At 35.9% G+C, this 20,529-nt stretch overlaps 1 protein-coding gene across 6 annotated transcripts in view; it reads right to left on the minus strand.

The window, feature by feature from the left end:
* mtmr4 (myotubularin related protein 4) overlaps nt 1-20,529 on the minus strand; it is a 99,287-nt gene that overhangs the window by 56,309 nt on the left and 22,449 nt on the right. Inside the window, exon 1 of one of the 6 annotated variants that reach the window (XM_079871836.1) lies at nt 15,263-16,123. The exons of 4 other annotated variants lie outside the window; for them this stretch is intronic. In XM_079871836.1, coding sequence (XP_079727962.1) covers nt 15,263-15,307 — 45 coding nt within the window. In that variant the 5' untranslated portion in view covers nt 15,308-16,123. Of the gene's footprint in view, nt 1-15,262; nt 16,124-20,529 lie in introns of those variants that run through there. One more of the 6 variants, XM_079871837.1, reaches the window with a different exon arrangement.

The raw sequence follows: 20,529 nt of genomic DNA on the forward strand, positions 1-20,529 counted from the left end.
CATCATAAATGCTGAAATCAACTTCAGTTCATGAGATTTTCATACACCAAAACACTGCATTAGATCAGAAATATGGATTTAAAGAAAAACACTGGGGCAATACTTTGATATAAACTGCCATTCAAAGGTTTGGGGTCTGCATTTATTTGATCAAAAATACAGTAAAAAAAATGTGAAATATTATTACGATTTCAAACAGCTGTTTTCTGTGTGAATATATAGTAAAGTGTAATTTATATCCTGTGATCAAAGCTGAATTTCCAGCATCATTACTCCAGTCTTCAGTGTCACATGATCCTTCAGAAATCATTCTAATATGATGATTTGATGCTCGAGAAACATCTGATTGTTATTTTAAAATGTTGAAAACGGTTCAATAGAATCTTTTGTAATATTATAAATGTCTTTACTGTCACTTTTGATCAATTTAATGCATCTTTTAATGAATCCAAACTTTTGCACTAAATGGAACAGAAATCAGAGTGTCATAAAATGCTGCAACCACAAATATCAACAACATCATAATATTCAGATAAATCAAGCTAAATCAGCCTTAAACCTACAGCAACAACATATAGTTAGAGGACTCAATGTGTGTGTGTTCCTCCACACTGGTCACATGACTGCATTTATACGCTGTGTGAACTATTGCTCTGAATGATGCCAGTCTGAAGGTGAAGAGGATGTTCCCTATGAACAGAGTGTCTCACACACACACACACACACACACACGAGACAGAGGAAATGCACACAAAGATCATGTTTTAAAGAAACGTTATTCAACTTCAGTTAGATGTAACATTATGATTCTATATCGTGTTTGTCACGTAAACAAGGCAGAGGTGCTGCTTTTCCTGGCATTTTGCTCATAGAAGCTTCCTGTTTCACATTGCCTTGATTTTTGTAATTAACGGATGAAAAAGGTGTGTGTGTGAATGTGAATCAGTGCTCGCCTCACACAGCTGTATTAACACATGCCACACTCCCAGAATCCCCATGCGTTTACTCCCAGAACTCCACGGGGCAGACGGTGGCACGTTGCTATGGCAGCACTGTTTGATAGTTGTGATGAAGACACAGAGATCATGATGTTCGCACGACAACTGAACTGCCATCAGTCATCTTGCATTATCTCTGTATCTATCTATATTCAAAGTGAAAAAAAAAAAAAAAAATTCTTTAGAGCTGTTTCACAAGATAATGACTGAAGAATGTCATATTAAATATTTGATGTATAATTATTAAAATTATAAAACATTGCATAATAAGTCTATCATCTCTAGAAATGGATATCCATCTATTGTTCCATCTATCCATCCATCCATTGTTCCATCTGTCATTCCATCCATCTATCATTCCATCCATCCATCCATCCATCTATCATTCTATATATCATTCCATCCATCCATCCATCTATCATTCCATATATCGTTCCATCCATCCATCCATCTATCATTCCATATATCATTCCATCCATCCATCCATCATTCCATATATCATTCCATCCATCTATCGTTCCATCCATCCATCTATCATTCCATCCATCTATCGTTCCATCCACCCATCCATCCATCTATCGTTCCATCCACCCATCCATCTATCTATCATTCCATATATCGTTCCATCCATCTATCATTCCATATATCGTTCCATCCATCTATCATTCCATATATCGTTCCATCCATCTATTGTTCCATCTATCCATCCATCCATTGTTCCATCTATCGTTCCATCCATCATTCCATATATCATTCCATCCATCTATCATTCCATATATCGTTCCATCCACCCATCCATCCATCATTCCATATATCGTTCCATCCATCTATCGTTCCATCCACCCATCCATCCATCATTCCATATATCGTTCCATCCATCCATCCATCTATCATTCCATATATCGTTCCATCCATCATTCCATATATCATTCCATCCATCCATCCATCCATCCATCCATCTATCTATCATTCCATATATCGTTCCATCCATCTATCCATCCATCCACCCATCCATCTATCATTCCATATATCGTTCCATCCATCCATCTATCTATCATTCCATATATCGTTCCATCCATCTATCCATCCATCCACCCATCCATCTATCATTCCATATATCGTTCCATCCATCCATCCATCATTCCATCATTCCATATATCGTTCCATCCATCATCCATCTAATCACTCCATATATCGTTCCATCCATCCATCCATGTGTCTGTCTACCTATCAATTTACAGGCAGTTTACATTTGGACACAATGAGTAAAAAGAGCGACAGGACTAAATAAAAGGGAGAAATGGAAGCAGAACTGCTGGCGACTCAGAAATGGTTCAATATGCAGATTCCATCTGTGCGTTCCTGCAAAAATCAAGACGACACAGAAAATCTTCCTGCAGTGAGACTGGAAACCTGCGTATGAACGAGCATCAGATGCAGATGAGAGAACCTGCTGGAAATGTGACGAAAACTGCTGAAGGACTGAAGATTTAATAAAAAAATGATTAAGTAAATAAATAGATAGACTTGACCTGCTTCATGTTTAACTCCTACAACAAGAAAAACGCTCCAAATGCTCTTTGCTTGCAAGGTATCAAAGTACAGTTTGCACTAGTGTCAAAAGCTAATATAATTAGTGACGGTCCGCTGCTAATTCTGTGCTGTATATCCTCATTAGAGCATAAGGTGGCTAAAGAAGAGACAGGGTAAGTGCTTTTAAATAGATTAAGTCAACGGAACGAGTTACATGACGAGCGGACAGTCATAATACAAACTCAGACAGAACCCATTTCAGACAAAACATCATAAATATTATGAAAATATATGTACACTGAAAATAATTGATGTAGGATTTACTTCAGAAACTGCTAGTAAATTTTACAAATATTTACAAAGAAACTGTAACATTGAATTGCACATGAAATTTGGAATTAGAAAGACTGATATAGGGCCCTATCTTGCACCCAGCGTAATTGACTTTGTACATCGACGCCTGTATCATTCCTATTTTGCACCCGACGCTCAGCGGACTTTTCCCTCCACAGACGCACGTCGGTAAATTAGGGAATGAACTTGCGCTCCCGGGGGCGGTTCAGTGAAAAGAGGAGGCGTGTTCCGGCGCAAACGTTCCCTGGTGCTATTTTGCAGTTTCAGAAAACAATTCCGCCACTGACCAGGAGAAACCTTGTCTAAAGTCAGTGGCGCGTTATTCAGATGCTGTTTTAAGGGCGCATGCTTGGCCATAATGTAGCGTGTGCACAACACACATACACTTTGCTTCTCTCATCTACACAGACGCAGCAGTTTTCATTTTTGCAAACCATACATAATTACAAGGAAAAATATTCCACACGAGGGAAATCATTGTGTTGTACATGAAGATGTGAAAAAACAGGCATAAATCTAGCTTCCACATTTACCCAAATTATCATACGCCTGTTTAACCGAAGCTAATTTGGGTGTGTTTCTCCATCCCCAATGTCACTTCTCTGTGTTTTACGGCCCTGACGAGAACGTCGGTCTCCTCGGCTGTGAACCGCTCCTGGCAAATCCGCCGTTATAATAGGAATCCGCCATGGAACAAGCGCTCCTGCTCTTAAAGGGAATGTGAGATGTCGCTCTGATTGGTTTATTTCACGTTACGCCCAAACCACACCTATGAGTAATGAAGCTTCTTCAGACCAACACATTTTAGATTTGAGTCGAGCGCAAGAGTCATTTATCCCGCCGGTATAATAGCAACAGCGCCTGAGATCCGCCCACAAAGTTACTTGCATTTCGCGTTTGATACTTGCGTTTCAGATCGTTAAAATAGGGCCCATAGTATTTTCTTGTTTTGCTTTACTGTGCAAATTAATATTTAGTCTGCTGCTACATTGCTTATAATTACATTTACAAGCAATTCGGTCACCATCATGGATGGTTTGTCCAACCAAGCTCATTACAATGAATTATGGGAGTATCTTCTCCAGATACTATACATGCAAAGATGGCAAAATAAGATATCTTAGAAGAAAGCTTATGCGTTCTACCGTTTGGACTATAAGTGCACCTCTAATGTCTTAACATGCTGCCTACGTAGTGCACTAGATATTGCAACAGAGTCTAAGTGTGTTTTTGGCTGGAACGGAGAATAGATGGGAAAAGTTGTGTCAGTTAAGAGAAATGAATGGTTGCGGAGCTCTTGTATTAGCCAAAGAAATCTCTTCACTCTTCAGCCGCCCCCTTTATCCCATGTAAATTATCCAGCACTTTCCCCATTAAGCGGATGAATGGAAAGCCATTGTTTCCGTGTCCTGAGGCGTGGAGCCAGCAGAAACTCTCTGAGGATTGCAGTCGACAGGCAACGAGCCAGAGATCGGCCCTTGAAGGTGAAATCATACTGGAACCAATGTGAGGCTGACAGAGGAAGAACGTCATTCATTTAGGTTTACATGCACAACTTTTGTTTCAATCGGACTGAATTCATTCCGATTGATGAATCTGAACCTAGTGTGATTACATGAATGCTAAACAAGTGATCGGGCTGATGTGCACGTTTATATGTCACAAGCTTCCAATCGGAATAGATCTTTTGACATGCATATACAGTTTCCTGCTGTTTGTGCATTATAACCATTCTCCTACATTGATCCTTTATTTGTTTTAAACAGCAAGACTTAAAAGGGTCATCTTTTATATGTTTGCATATAAATGTGTCTTTGCAGTGTGTGAACACAATCACCACAATGCTCATGCTCCGCCCACGACCACTGACGGACTGTCCCGTATTAGCATATTTCCCGTATTAGCATATTTCCTGTATTAGCATATTTCCTGTATTAGCATATTGACAAAAAGACTGAATCCACTATTTAGTGATAAGGTAGCATAACGAGAGATTTAGAAGCTATTTTTTGCAGGCCGGTCATTTTTGACAGGGAACACCACAAGTGTTAGTGGTTTTCAACACAGCACAAGGGTTAAAATGACTCAATGCAGATGCAGAAGGAGTTCATGTTGAGCAGGAGATGCTGTGTATTAAGACGCTGAAAACACCGGCGGATAATGAGCTGCTCATGTGTAAATGAACACAGTGCTGCGCTTTATTCTAAAACATGCAACATCTATTTATTTATCAAAACCATTCAAATTGCCCCTGACAATAGACAACATGCGCTTTTCGGCAATATACGGGAAGGAAGGATTTGAACAGAGGGATACGAAGAGCGGCAGGTTAGAGTGTGTTTTGGATTGCATAAAATAATAAAAGAAACTAACAAATACATGGCGAAAGAAGTGTTAGACAGCAGAAGAGGGGATTGGGATGATTTTAATGAAACATGGGAGGCAGATGGCCGTTAATCTTTCACGTATCTTAGCATGTAGTGAGTGCATGTGTATGCGTGTGTGCCTATGAATGCGTGCATTTGTATGTGTGCGTGTATGAAAAAAAGTGTCCTAAATGAACACTGTGCAACCCAATGTCACAAAAAAGACTTGTATATATGTATTATAGTTTTTCAACTTTAAAGTGTTAGTTTCTTTCGTTCATGATTTTTTCTGTTTTTTTTTTCTAAATAAAAATCTGTAAATTTATTCTCGTTTTTTTTATTTTTCTGTATTTAAATTCTATTTACAAACTCACCACACACAATAATGGTCAATAACTGTAATTTGTTGAAAGCTAATCTTTTTCTGAAAAAGATGACACCTTGCACATTAAGATAGCACATTGTTTTAGAATTGTACAGTCAAAAAAAAAATCTAAATATGTGAAAAACACCTATTTTAGCTTCAGGTTCTAAAGGGTTAATTAAATGGCAGGTTTTGCAATTTGATAATAGCCATATTGTGATTTCGGATTAATTTCAATTAACCGTGCAGCCCTAACCTAGAGACATGCATTGAAAATCAAACCAAAATTGACTAAGTTGCAATGAAATAAATACAGCAAATAAATCCCAAGCTATTGCGGTGATGTTCGGATGTGGAGGCGCCAGACAAGAGCAATAAATCACAGAACTGAAATGAGAAAAGAGAGAGTGTGTGTGTGTGAGATAAATTTAAGATCAATCTTTCTGATGGGCTTGAGTTTTCAATCCATCACTCAGTGAATCCCATGAGCAATTCATCATGTTCTCCATCCTCAACGTATATCTTTTCTTTTTCAATAAGCCGACGGACCAGTTCTGCTGCGTTTGCGTTCTGGTAAAAGACGGAGACATCATTGTGGTTTAGTCCAACACCCAAACCTCCTTAAACAGACGCAGGACGGCCTTAACGAAAAGATCTTACTCTCCTAAAGAGCCTCGGCTGCAGACGTGCTATAAAAAGCTCAGAGTGACACAGGGATCTTCAAACGCTGCAGTGAGAACACACAGACTCCTTCTTAAACAAGTTATAGGACAGAAATAGGACTGGGAACGAGGCCAAAACTGATACGAAAACGCAAGACAAACGTACGAAGTGACGACTAAAGCTGAAAGGAGGAGGAGACGGTGATATTTTTAGCATCTGTCTAGAACATTGAGGCTAGAAACATTCTAACAACGCAACCCAAACGTTCAGACAACGTATTTAGAGAATGCAGTCCCAGTCTATTGTTAACTAAAACTATTAAAAATCATAACTGAAAAAAAGCTGAAGTAAAATAAAATATAAATATTAGATGAAAATTGTGTCAACAAAAAACTAATTGAAATTGTTGCCTAAAAGTACTAAATCTTAAACTGAAATAAAAAATAAATCACTAAATAAATGATAAAAACACAAAAAATTACTCAAATTAAAATTAAAAACTAAAAAAAATGTAAAAAGAAATGCCAATTCAAATAAATAATGCTAAAATGACACTGGTCACATTATACATAATTTAATTTAATTTATTAATTAAATATTTATGATTTTTTTTATTTACTAATATATATTCTTGCAATACTGTGCTAACAACCTCCGCAGGTTCTTTAGGTAATAACTATAAACAAGTCAAGTAATTTTAATGACCTGCTCAGCCAGATTATCTTCAAACTGTTACAAAAATACATTGTACATATTTAATTTAATTAATTTTTCATGCATTTCATTTATTACTTAATTTGTATTTTTCTCATATTTATGAATATATATTGACAGAAGTCAAAACATGTGAAGTGAAGCTTGTGTAGTGAGAAACATGCATAAAGTACATTTCTAGAAACAAAAAAGACGGCAAAAAACATTTCACATAACTAACCATCACCTTTGGGCCGTTTACAGGAAACACAATGTACTTGTAGCTTCAGAGGGGGTCAGGTGACCCTGAGACCAATCAACTCATCACTTCAAGACGAACGCACGAACCCTCAGTGGAAAAGTGTCCGACGTCTCCTGTGGTCTCTGGGAACACGTTGACTGAGGACGCTGAGTTTTTGCTTCGTCACGCTCCATCTCCCCCATCCCTCGCTTTACCTCAGTTGTTTGTTCTAGAGTAACACTAGACGAAGCACGAGTCAGGGCGACGCTGCACTAATGCATTTACAACAAGCGATTCTCCATCACAGTCATGGAATATTCATGATATAGTTACTTTTGCTGGAAATGCAACTCAAAATGTTATAACTTTTAAATAACCATGAGAAATAATTTAAAAAATGAAAAAGTTTAAGTACTAAGTAGTAAAACTAAAATTCAAATACAAATGCTATATTGAAAAATTATAAAAATTACAAAAACACACACACACACACACAAAAAAAAAAAAAATACTAAAACTTAGGATAATGTATAGATAAATGATAAGATCAATGAAAACTAAAGAATAGGGCTGAAATAAAATATAAAAAAAAATATATATAAGATGATTTTTTTTAATTGCATTAGCAAAATTAACATTAAAAAAATTACAAAAAAAAAACTAAAACTTAGGCTAATGTATAGATAATAAGATAAATGAAAACTATAAATAGGGCTGAAAAATAAATAAATAAATAAATAAATAAATAAATAAATAAATAAATAAATTTTTTAAAATTGCATTAACAACTAACTAAATAAGTTAAAAGCGTAATTTCAGCAATTTTCAACCCGCTATGTTTTGTTACAATGTCGGTAGTAAATGCAGAATGTTTACTCGTTCTCCGAGAAATGTACAATTATTTGTCAAAAGTCTTTCGACAGCTCCAGGGTTTTCGTGAATGACAGATTACACTTCTGCGTCCCTGCCCTCGGACAGTCTGATCATCAGAGGGTTATTAACAGAAGAGTTATTGTAAGTACAGGTTTATCACTAGTAGTTGTATCATACTTTGTCTGATAGAAATGTAACTTTCTTACCAGAACACAACGTGTTTTGTTTTGTTTTTCCCCTCCGTTTGGTCCAAAACACTGTGTTCATGGTCATCCAGATTGATATGTTGACTACAAATATGGAGGTTTGTATTTATGATTATTTGCAGCCTTTATCCACCGAATCCTTTACTGGAAACTCCCACTGAAGGTTTACTCTTTGAATTCTTGCATCCGGGAACAATACAAGTCGACAGCATTATGAGTAAAAGTTTGATAAGAAGTATTTCCTTCTAAAGCAAGGCAGTATTTGACTCTGTTAAGCGTATCAATAGCAGACTGGTGGGCGTGGCCTTGGACGGCAACATGCCCAGTGCATTATGGGTGTTGAAGTTTTCTATCTATTTGGCAATAGAGAAGAAAACAGCCTTTTTCTATAGCAAGGCAATACATTTTTTGAAATCGGTGTGACCTGACAATCATATAGGCAGCCAAGTTTTATTGAAAACATTTTTCCAGCGGTGAAAAAGTCAAGGTACTAAAATTACTAAAACTGAAAAAAAAAAGAAAAAAAAAGCCAAAAACACATATTACTAAAACTGAAAAAAAAAAAATGAAAAAAAAAAGAGCCAAAAACACATAATATTACTAAAACATACTAAAAATAAAATGAAGCGTGAAGATAAAAATAAATAAAATCCAATTCAAAATATGAATAAAAACGACAATAGTATATAGATAATACTAAAATAACACTGGCTTTGTGTCACTGGATTATTTTGTGTCATATCCCGTCATACGAGCCAGCTCCAGTTCTCTATCGTGTTACAGAACAGACGCGAGCATGAATGAAATTACTGAAAGAGGTTTTTGGAACAGGACAGCTATTGGTTTAATTCATTAAAAACAATCATCATCTATTGTAATCCTGTGGGAAGTGCATGAGTTAGATTGACTTTTAGAGATTATTACAGGACGGCTATTGAGATTAAAACTCATTCAAACACTTCCAGACAAGCATTCATCCACGAATGAGTCTCGCTTCCATGGATACTTCAGGAATTCCAACTCCGGTTTACTTTTCCCACATATCCATGCACAAAGGAGGAGAAAAAGTTCTTTTTTTTCCACAAAGCACCTGGTCTGGGTTAACAAATGATCAAGCAATAAGCCACTCATATATTGAGAGCATGTGCTGTGGATGCGTGTCACATTTATTTGATCATTTCATTCATTTTAATTGAATTTTCTTCCAACGGGATGCCGGAAGTACCATATGGAAATAGATCCATAATGGATGTGACAGGCATATATTACATAATATAAATCAGAAGCGTTTTGATACAATATCCACAATTCATATTGCCATCGAGCAATTAAAACAAACAGGTTTGCAATTACTAAGTACGTCTGCAAAACACAAGATTACCCAACAACCTCGGGGAAAACTAGTTGTGCTTGAATAGACGCACCCATCTAACTTCTATTAAAACTAGTGATGCACAAGCTGAACTTTTAAACAAAACAGCAATTTAAAAGTATTAATTTAGCCAAAAACAAAAGCTGAAAATTAATCTATTTAAACAATTAAATTGCACATATGACAGTTTAAATATAAACTTTTTAATGCTAAAATTGTGTTTCTACTCCTATTAATTGTTAAAATATAAACATTTAAACGCTGACTGTCATAACTTGTTTTCATGACAGATTTATTCAAACAATTAAGTAAAAATATGTCCCCCTGTATTATATTTTATTCCTTAAAACTCATCTTTGATCACCAAAAACAAAAAATGTATTTCCTCATGCCTTAAAATATCTTGAATGTAACTCGACACCCTTGCCTCATTTAGTATTCGTGGTTCTATGAATATGCAAATGAGCCCCGCCTCCACTCACTCACTCAGCTCAGAGATCCACTGGTTGACGATCACACGTTGATCTGATTGGTTACAAGGTAGTTTGTGACGTCAGAAACACCAGCGATTTCAAAGCGTGTTTTTGAGACTGTCTTTGGTTCACTGCAGTTTTAAGGAGGAAATACTCAGCAATGCTGTCGACTTATGAACTTACACATGCTTTGTCTTTTAAAAACACCACATAGACATATAAACATTAAAAGCTGAATTTTCACGGAGGACTTGATCTCAAAAGTATCAACACAACTGATGTTCAGTGCAGTACAGAAAACATCACAGACTAAAAGATCTCGTTCCATCATGAATGAAGACTTATCGCTGATCGCTAAACCCGTCGTAGTTGCACGAAATTAAACGCCACAGTTTCGCCCGAAACAGGAACATTTATTTTTGGGTTGCTGAAACTTCAGTGCATCACTAATTACAATCTGGGTAACAATCAAACCTCAGAGAGGAGAGAAGAAAAGACGAAGAGGAGGAACAGAGATGAAGAACAACGCTTCTGAGTTCAGTCTCTCCCGCTGCTAATGAATCTTTCAGGAGATCAGAGCGTCACCAGGAGCGAAACACACGTGAAACACAGCGATCACAGATATCTGGGGCAGGACAGCACACACACACACACACTCACATTGTGTTTTATCTTAATCTAATATGTGACCCTGGATCACATCACCAGTCACGAGTCGCACGGGTATATCTGTACCAATAGCCAACAATACATTGTATGGGTCAAAATTATCCATTTTTCTTTTATGCCAAAAATCATTAGGATATTAAGTAAAGATCATGTTCCATGAAGATATTTAGTAAATTTCCTACTGTAAATATATAAAACATGTATTTCTGTGAGTGAATGCAGCACAATCACCAACATAAATGAACAACTTTAAAGGAGATTTTCTCAATGTTTCGATTTTTTTGCATCCTCAGATTCCAGATTTACAATAGTTGTATCTCGACCAAATATTGTCCTATCCTAACAAACCAAACATCAATGGAAAGATTATTTATTCAGATTTCAGGTGATACATACATCTCAGTTTAAAATGTGACTGGTTTTGTGGTCCAGGGTCACGTATATCTGCACGAGAGCTTGACTAATAACCAACATCATGTTCCACAGACGAACGCCTCAGGAGATCCTACAGTGTCCTTCAACACAGGACAGAGAAACTACAGGCTTCATACACACACACACATACATATACATATACATTATATATATATATACATATATATATACATATACATATATTTTCACACAGCTGGAACCACATTAGTTTAACTACAGTATATTAATACAGCAAGCTCCTTCAGGCAAACATTAACAGCCTGCACTTAAACTAATGAACTAGCCTATACTATATGGCAGAAGAAATGTTTATTATGATTATTCATCAATTTAAACATCATTTACAAAGCTTTAGAGTCTTTATTATATTGCTGTCCACTCTGTGAGCCAACAACATCATAATTATTGCTTTAATAAGTGTCATTTTACTACAGTGATATAAACATATATTTTGCTACAAGAATATCGCTCTCTTGTATGTATACAGTATATTATTGGACTTTAACTAAAATTAAAGTGAAAACAGAAAATATAAATATAATAATTGTTGTGTTTTTTGTCAGCATTTAAAAGTATTTCTGCAGTTATCATCAGTTTTTGCAAAGTTAAACTAAACGAAAATGTCGCTCAAATAAAATAAGAATATTTTTTATTGTTTATTTTAGCTTTCAAGTAATTAAAATGTTTGTTTTTTAGTTGATAATACACACACAATATCACACAATATATAAACTGTTTATATACATTTAAATATAAAAATATTTTTTCTATAAAATATATATACTCATTTATATATGTATATATTATTAAACGCATACAAATAATGCTGATATCCATCCATCTATATACATTTATATATAGAAATATAATAATTAATATAATAAGTGAAGGAAAGCGCATATAACCCACATGCTCTTTCGTAATTTTTACAGTTCTGTTCACTAAACGCAAAATGTGGAGCGCTCAACATAAACACAACAGTATGTAAATATAAAGTAATAGTATGCGAGACTAATGAGTTTGCATTGTTAATTATGACTATGCCCTGTTTGAGAGTTATGCATGTCATACATAGAGCTGCATCAAAATGATTTTCTTGATATAAATTGAGGAAAGCTTTGAGATTGCAGGAGTGTTAGTCACGACTCCACTTCTGCCCGCAGGGTTTAGTGCAGCTCAACACGACACACCTCATATGAGGAAACACAGCTGCCAGCGTGGCTCCAGGAGCGACGAGTGTGTGACTCACGGGACGAGCGAACGAGTGCGTGGCAGATGCATCTCTCGTACGGGACTACAATCATAGATCGAGTGTGCCGGGAAAATACATGCAAAATATGCACATGCATGAGCCTGTAGAGAACACACACACACACACACACACACACACACACACACACAGCTCACATTACTGCTTAATCAGATGCTGAGAGGACGACACAGGAATGGAACAATCTTTCTTCATTTGATAAAAGCCTTTTACTGCTCTCAGCCTCTCACTGAGAACACACACTTACATCGGGATCAAATATAGGAAAATCTTCAGTCTAATGTAGGTGTGTGTGTGTGTGTGTGTGTGTGTGTGTGTGTGTGTGTGTGTGTGTGTGTGTGTGTGTGTGTGGTGTGTGTGTGTGTGTAATATGACCAACATCTAACATCACGCATGAGTGATTCTGTTACAGTAAGAGAAATTCAACTAATAAAAAGCTTTATATACTAAATTACAAAAGTTATTTTTTTAATTCTTTGTTATTTTTTAATAGTTATTTTATATTAGTCTATAAAATATAATTTTTATGATGCATGTATGTATGCATGTATGCATACACACACACACAACATACCCGTTACATATGTTGTTTTTAAAATAAAATAAAGTTATTTTTGCTCTAGTTATTTTAGTTAGTCTAGTTTAGTATAGTTAATATAGTCATAATCTTATATTAGTCTATAAAATATATTTAAAAAAGCTTTTTGCTGGATTACAAATATAAAGTCTATATAAATTCAGTTATTTTATATTAGTCTATAAATTATAATTTTAAAAAGCTATTTTTTATATACATATAAAGACTACATCAATTCTATAATATATAATTTAAAAAGTAAAAAAAAATTGCTTTTGCTGTAAATTTGACTAATAAAATGCTTTATATACACTAAATACCCTTTACACATTTTATTTTTTAGAATTATGTTATTATATATTTATTTTATTTTATATGAAAAATATTTTATAACAGTTATTTTTGCTGGAAATTTGACAAAATATACTAAATGTGGAAGTGCATATTTAGCATATTCTGGTTAATTAAATTGTTTTGTCTCACGTCCAGTTTGGGATACATGCCATTTCTCTTAAATATAAATAAAACTTAGTGCCAATACAGTCATCCTCATGCTTAGAAGCATGCAACAATACATATTTTGTATTTTTATTGGTTCGTCAACTATTTGCTCTTAAGAAAACCCTGTATAAGAAAGGCTTTTTAATCTATCAATAAATTGGAAAAGTGTCATGCAACTGCCTACGGTCCTTTATGCAAATGTGTTCCTGATGGACCAATCAGAAGGTCATCTTCAACACCTTGACCTCTGCATACACACACCAAACACCCCTGCATTACCGTCTCCATGTAACACGTCCTCATTACCGTCAAGAAGGAGACGCTGAAGTGCTGAGTGAGCAGGAGAGACTCACCCTTCAGCACTACTGCGATAACATCTCATCACGTTCCCCTCGAGTTACATAACACACTCTATAGGAGACGCACTACACGAGGGTCATCTTAAACGCAAACTAAACAGCTCAACATTCTGAGTCAAAATACCACAATCAAACACAACTAGAGGAAAGTTAAAGCACGTGTACATATGGGAATCAAACCACACAAAAAAAAACAAAAAAACTAAATAAGTAAATAATATAAATATATCATATTATTATAGGCGACGCACTAGACGAGTCATGTGATCTTAAACGGAAACTAAACAGCTCAACATACAGAGTCAAAATACCACAATCAAAAATCAGAGAAAACTAGAGGAAAGTTAAACCACATGTAAATATGGGAATCAAACCAAAAAAAAAAGTAATATAATATAATACAATACAATACAATAAATATTATATTATTTTTAATATTAATTATTATTATACTAAATAATAATGGTAAATAATGATATTCTCATCAATAATAAATATTAATTCTCCTAATAATAATAAATATTTGTTATTTATTATACTACATAATAATAGTAAAATATAATATAATATAATCCTATTACTAGTACTATTAATATTAATTGATTTAATAATGAAAAGCATAAACCTATATCATCATTTACCCTTTATTTAGTATAATAAAATTAATAATAATCATAATAATAATAATAACATTATATAATTGTTAGTTATTATTATTATTATTATTGATAATAATAATAATAATAAGTATTATTATTATACTAAATAATAATAATAATAATAATAATAATAATAATAATAATAATGAGTATTATTATTATACTAAATAATAATAATAGTAAATAATGATATAATCTTCATTATTATTAACTAATTAATAATAATAAAAATAATAAAAAATAACAGTGGAAACATTATATTCTAAACAAAATTATTAACAAAAAAACAACAATATAATTGGTATATTATACTGATATTTTTTTATTTACTTCCACCACTACTACTCTCTTACTACTACTAATAATAAAAATAATAACATTACATAATTATTATAATAAATAGTTATACCAAAGTAATTTCAATATTCTCTGTTATACCAAAGTTTTCAAACATTTCGAATAAAGCGAGTCTATAATGAGAGAGCCGGAAGGCCTCCAGATATTCTGAATCTCTTCTCTCTCCTGAACTTGTGGAGCGGCTCATGTGCAGATCTGCTCTCTTTATGACAACAGTCTCACTCTCTTCACTCGTTTCCTCTGTAGAACACACACACACACACACACACACACACACAGATAGAGAGCGCATCACTTACGAAGCAGTTGAGCATTGAGCAGGAGACGCGTTTGGTCCGGCTCATGGTGCGCTTGCCCAGGAGACACACACACACACTCGGATGAGAAACGCTGCAAGACCAGCCGGCAAAACCATCCTTCCCTCGGCGGAGAACAGCGTGTGTTTCGCCACCTCACACACACACACACACACACACACCCCGATCACAAAGACGCACAATGTCCACTCGGAGATGTTCCTGTTGCTCAGAATATTCCAGAAAAATCGTTGGTGAAAAGCAAGACAGGAGAAGAGACAGTGATACCGGCGTCACTGCGCAGACCAGACATAGAGAGAGAGAGAGATGGAGAGAGAGAGAGAGATGGAGAGAGAGAGAGAGATGGAGAGAGAGAGAGAGAAAGATGGAGAGAATTAGAAAGGGTATTGCCTGATGCTAAGCTCCACCCTCGTGCACTGCACCCCCTCACGTGCTCTCTCGCTCCCTCTCTCTCTCTCTCTCTTTATTCCTGCGCTCACCCTTCACCGAGATCTCATCAGTGCCAGCTTGCAACCTCAGCAAGATGGCAGCGCAGCAGATATTAATGCATTCCTGCTCAAAAATACTGGAACAAAAATAAGCATTTCCTCAATTTTGGGTCTGAAACGGATGAGACGGGAAATAAAGACACGATGAAAGACTCGCACACTCATAATCAGACACGACCGGTCTGTGCACACTTGATGAGCTGATGTCTAAAGAACAATTACACCAGCAGGATTTTTGACCAATGAGATTTAATGGTGGACGGCGCTAATAAAACCTGATAACTGTCGAGTCACCGTTCCTTATTAGAACCGGCTCAAAACACTCATTAAACGCCTTATTTAATGAATCATAAACTGTGATTGATCTAAATCAGTCTGACTCACTCAACGAGCTGAAACAAATCGAGAACAGAATAACAAAATATAAAGTTCTGAAGCTTGGTTGTGCATGTGCAATAATTTTTAAAAATTTTTTTACATGTTTTTATATAATATTTATATACATTTTAAATATGATTATTATATTTTAAGAAAATTGTCATTTTTTCAATTTTTTTATTTTGTTTTACAAAATTTTAATTTTAGTGTTAGGATAACAAATTTTACCATCTTATATTATTCCTTATTTTTAATATTATCCCTTACATTTTTTAAATAATTTTGATAATGTTATTTTATATTATTCCATTTAAAAATATATTTTTTATTTTATATATTTATATTTATTTATATCCATAATGACTTGTTACATTTTATCCGTTTATGAATTCCCTGGGAATCGAACCAAGACTTTGGTGTTCCAAGTAAAATTATATTTATAGTTTACTTTTAAAATGGGGCGGCAACTACCTTTTGTCATCATTTCCTCGCCCTCAAGTTGCTCCAAACCTGTATGAGTTTCTCTCATCAATTGAGCAGAAAAGATATTATAAAGAATGTCAGTAATCAAACAGTTGATGGTAGCCATTGACTGCCATAGTATTTTCCCCTACTATGGATGTCAATCGGGTCCATTAACTGTTTGATAACCAACATTCATTCAAATATATGTTTTTGTGTTCAATTGAAGAAATAAACTAGTACAGGTTTGGAACAACATGAGGGTGAAGAAACAATGAAAAAAATGTTTTTGTCATTTTTGGGTGAACTCCGTTTTAAGATTCCCATTCCTAGCACACATACTCTGCGCACACACACACAATAAAACATCACTAGTGGCGACACAAATGACGTGCTCATCAAGTTAACTCATCCTGCATGGTGAGTTTCGTCTCTGGATCCGCTGTGATGCTGCAGGCGGGGGGAGGGGATGCATCAGCGAGCAGTCACGATGAGCGAGAGACACCGACACACACAGCACAGAGAGAGAGAGAGAGAGAGAGAGAGAGAGAGAGAGAGAGAGAGAGAGAGAGAGAGAGAGAGAGAGAGAGAGAGAGAGAGAGAGAGAGAGAGAGAGAGAGAGAGAGAGGCACCAGTGACAAAGCATTCTTCAGCATCCCTCCCTCCCTCCCTCCGCACATCGTCTCCATTGTGACATGCTGAGGGAGACTCGCTCTGCAATTTCCCAGCATGCATCTGCACTAAAAGGACATGCAGTCCCGTCACTAAGAGAGACTCCAAAGCGCTCAAAGCGTGACGAACGTGCCATGATGTGCTGTTCCCGAGGGTCATTCCTACCGTGCAGAACATTATGTCCACACATCACATACGTCTCTTTATTTAAATAAATATTAAACAATTTCAACAAAAAAATAATCTAACTAACAATATGCACCTTTAAGTCAACAAAGATTCCCATTTTTAAACTTCTAAACATGGAAAGTTTGCTTAAAAGGAGCTTTATTTTTTTACTATAAACTTCAACTAAATTAAAAGGATTACTTTAATATATTAAATAAAACATGGAAAATCTTACGAGTTATTTTTCTAACTAACATAATGCCTCCTTTAAGTCAACATAAGGGTGAATTATTAATCAGTATCCCACTTTTAAACTTCTAAACGTCAAATTTACGTTTTTAAAATATATTTCTAGGATAGCTTTTACTTGATTTTAATCTCATGTATGTGTTTTGTTTTATTGTTCTCTTTTTCGTGTAAGCATCATGAGAAGCTTGCCTTTAAAAGGCACCATGTAAAAAAAAAAAAAAAAATTTTTAATGAAATTAAATAATAAATTCGGGCCGGGTTCAATTTAATTACATTTAAATTTAAGAGCAGATGTTTAATCTGGACGCTGCATTTCCATCTGATATAAGGTGAAAGTGAAAGCAGAGACATTAGCGTGGCCTCTCTTCATCTCTGTTGTCGTGACCGAGAGGAAGAGCACCGGCGCATGACAATGAATGATTTAAGCTCTTTAAGAGAAAAAGTCACGACACAATTACAGATACAGCATCTAACTGAGCAACACGGATGTATTCACTCACACACACACACACACACACTTCAGAGGGTAGCGCTGGTGCAACAACTTGTGAACATCAAACATTGAGTGATACAAGATAATAAAGTAGACAAATAAAAACACCATTACACATGAATAACACTAACCATTCAGATAGACAGAACAATAGAACGATAGAATGATACAATGATTGACAGAATGATAAAATGATACAATGATAGACAGAATGATAAAATAGATGGAACGCCTGATAGATAGAAGGATAGAATGAGCGATACATGGAACGACCGATAGATAGGAGCGATACATGGAACGACCGATAGATAGAAGGATAGAAAGAGCGATAGATGGAACGACCGATAGAATGATAGATGGAACGCCTGATAGATAGAAGGATAGAATGAGCGATAGATGGAACGACCGATAGAATGAAAGATGGAACAACCGATAGATAGAAGGATAGAATGAGCGATAGATGGAACGACCGATAGATAGAAGGATAGAATGAGCGATAGATGGAACGACCGATAGATAGAAGGATAGAATGAGCGATAGATGGAACGACCGATAGATAGAAGGATAGAATGAGCGATAGATGGAACGACCGATAGATAGAAGGATAGAATGAGCGATAGATGGAACGACCGATAGATAGGATAGATGGAACGCCTGATAGATAGAAGGATAGAATGAGCGATAGATGGAACGCCTGATAGAATGACAGATGGAACAACCGATAGATAGAAGGATAGAATGAGCGATAGATGGAACGACCGATAGAAGGATAGAATGAGCGATAGATGGAATGAGCGATAGATGGAACGCCCGATAGAACAGATGTATTCACACACACACACACACACACACACACACACACACACACACACACACACACACACACACACACACACACACACACACACACACACACACACACACACACACACACACACACACACACACACGCTGCCTTCAGAGGGTAGCGCTGGTGCAGATGTGGCCTTCTGACTCCATGACACCTATTTTTAGGAAAGGCCAAGAGACCCTGCCATAGACAACCTGACCTTTCAGCACAACACACACACTCCTCACGTCTCGCATACACACCGTTCTCCTGTAACCTGACGTGCACGTAACACATGCATGACGGATGTTGCAAAACACCAACAACCGACTCTTAATTGCACGATCCATCAGAGCATTAGTCTAAAGTAAACAATCATAATCATCCATCAACATACAACAACTTGTGAACATCAAACATTGAATGATGTCCAACATTCTGAGTGATACAAGATAATAAAGTAGACAAATAAAAACACCATTATACAAGAATAACACTAACCATTCAGATAGACAGAACAATAGATAGAACGATAGAATGATACAATGATAGACAGAATGATAAAATAATAGATAGAACGACCGATAGATAGAAGCATAGAATGATAGATGGAACGACCAATAAATATAAGGATAGAATGAGCGATAGATGGAACGATAGATGAGTTGGATGATAGTTGGATGGGGAAAGCCCGATAGAACAGATGGACCGATAGACAGATGGAACGAGTGATAGAGCGACCGATAGATGGAACGAGCGATCATCCATCTCATCTATCGGGCGTTCCATCTATCGCTCATTCCATCCTTCTATCTATCGGGCGTTCCATCTATCGCTCATTCTATCCTTCTATCTATCAGGCGTTCCATCTATCGCTCATTCTATCCTTCTCTCTATCGGGCGTTCCATCTATCGCTCATTCTATCCTTCTATCTATCAGGCGTTCCATCTATCGCTCATTCTATCCTTCTATCTATCAGGCGTTCCATCTACCGCTCATTCTATCCTTCTATCTATCAGGCGTTCCATCTATCGCTCATTCTATCCTATCTATCAGGCGTTCCATCTATCGCTCATTCTATCCTTCTATCTATCGGGCATTCCATCTATCGCTCATTCTATCCTTCTATCTATCAGGCGTTCCATCTATCGCTCATTCTATCCTATCTATCAGGCGTTCCATCTGTCATTAGATTGTTCCATCTATCAGTCGCTCTATACGACTATCTATAGAACAGATGGATGATAGAACAGATGACAGATGGAACGACCGATAGAACGATTGATAGAAGGAACAACAGATAGAACGACATATAGATGGAACAATAGAACGATAGATAGAATGACAGATGGAACAGATGACAGATGTCATTCTATCTGAACGACCGATAGAACCACCAATAGATAGAATGATAGAGAGAATGATAGAACGGCCAATAGATTGATAGACAGATCTGTTTTTATCTATCAGTCTACAGTACTGTCATGGAAATTTTCATTGAGAATGATT

The sequence above is a fragment of the Squalius cephalus genome (assembly GCF_949319135.1).
Source record: "Squalius cephalus genome assembly, chromosome: 5".
NCBI classification, from domain to species: domain Eukaryota; kingdom Metazoa; phylum Chordata; class Actinopteri; order Cypriniformes; family Leuciscidae; genus Squalius; species Squalius cephalus.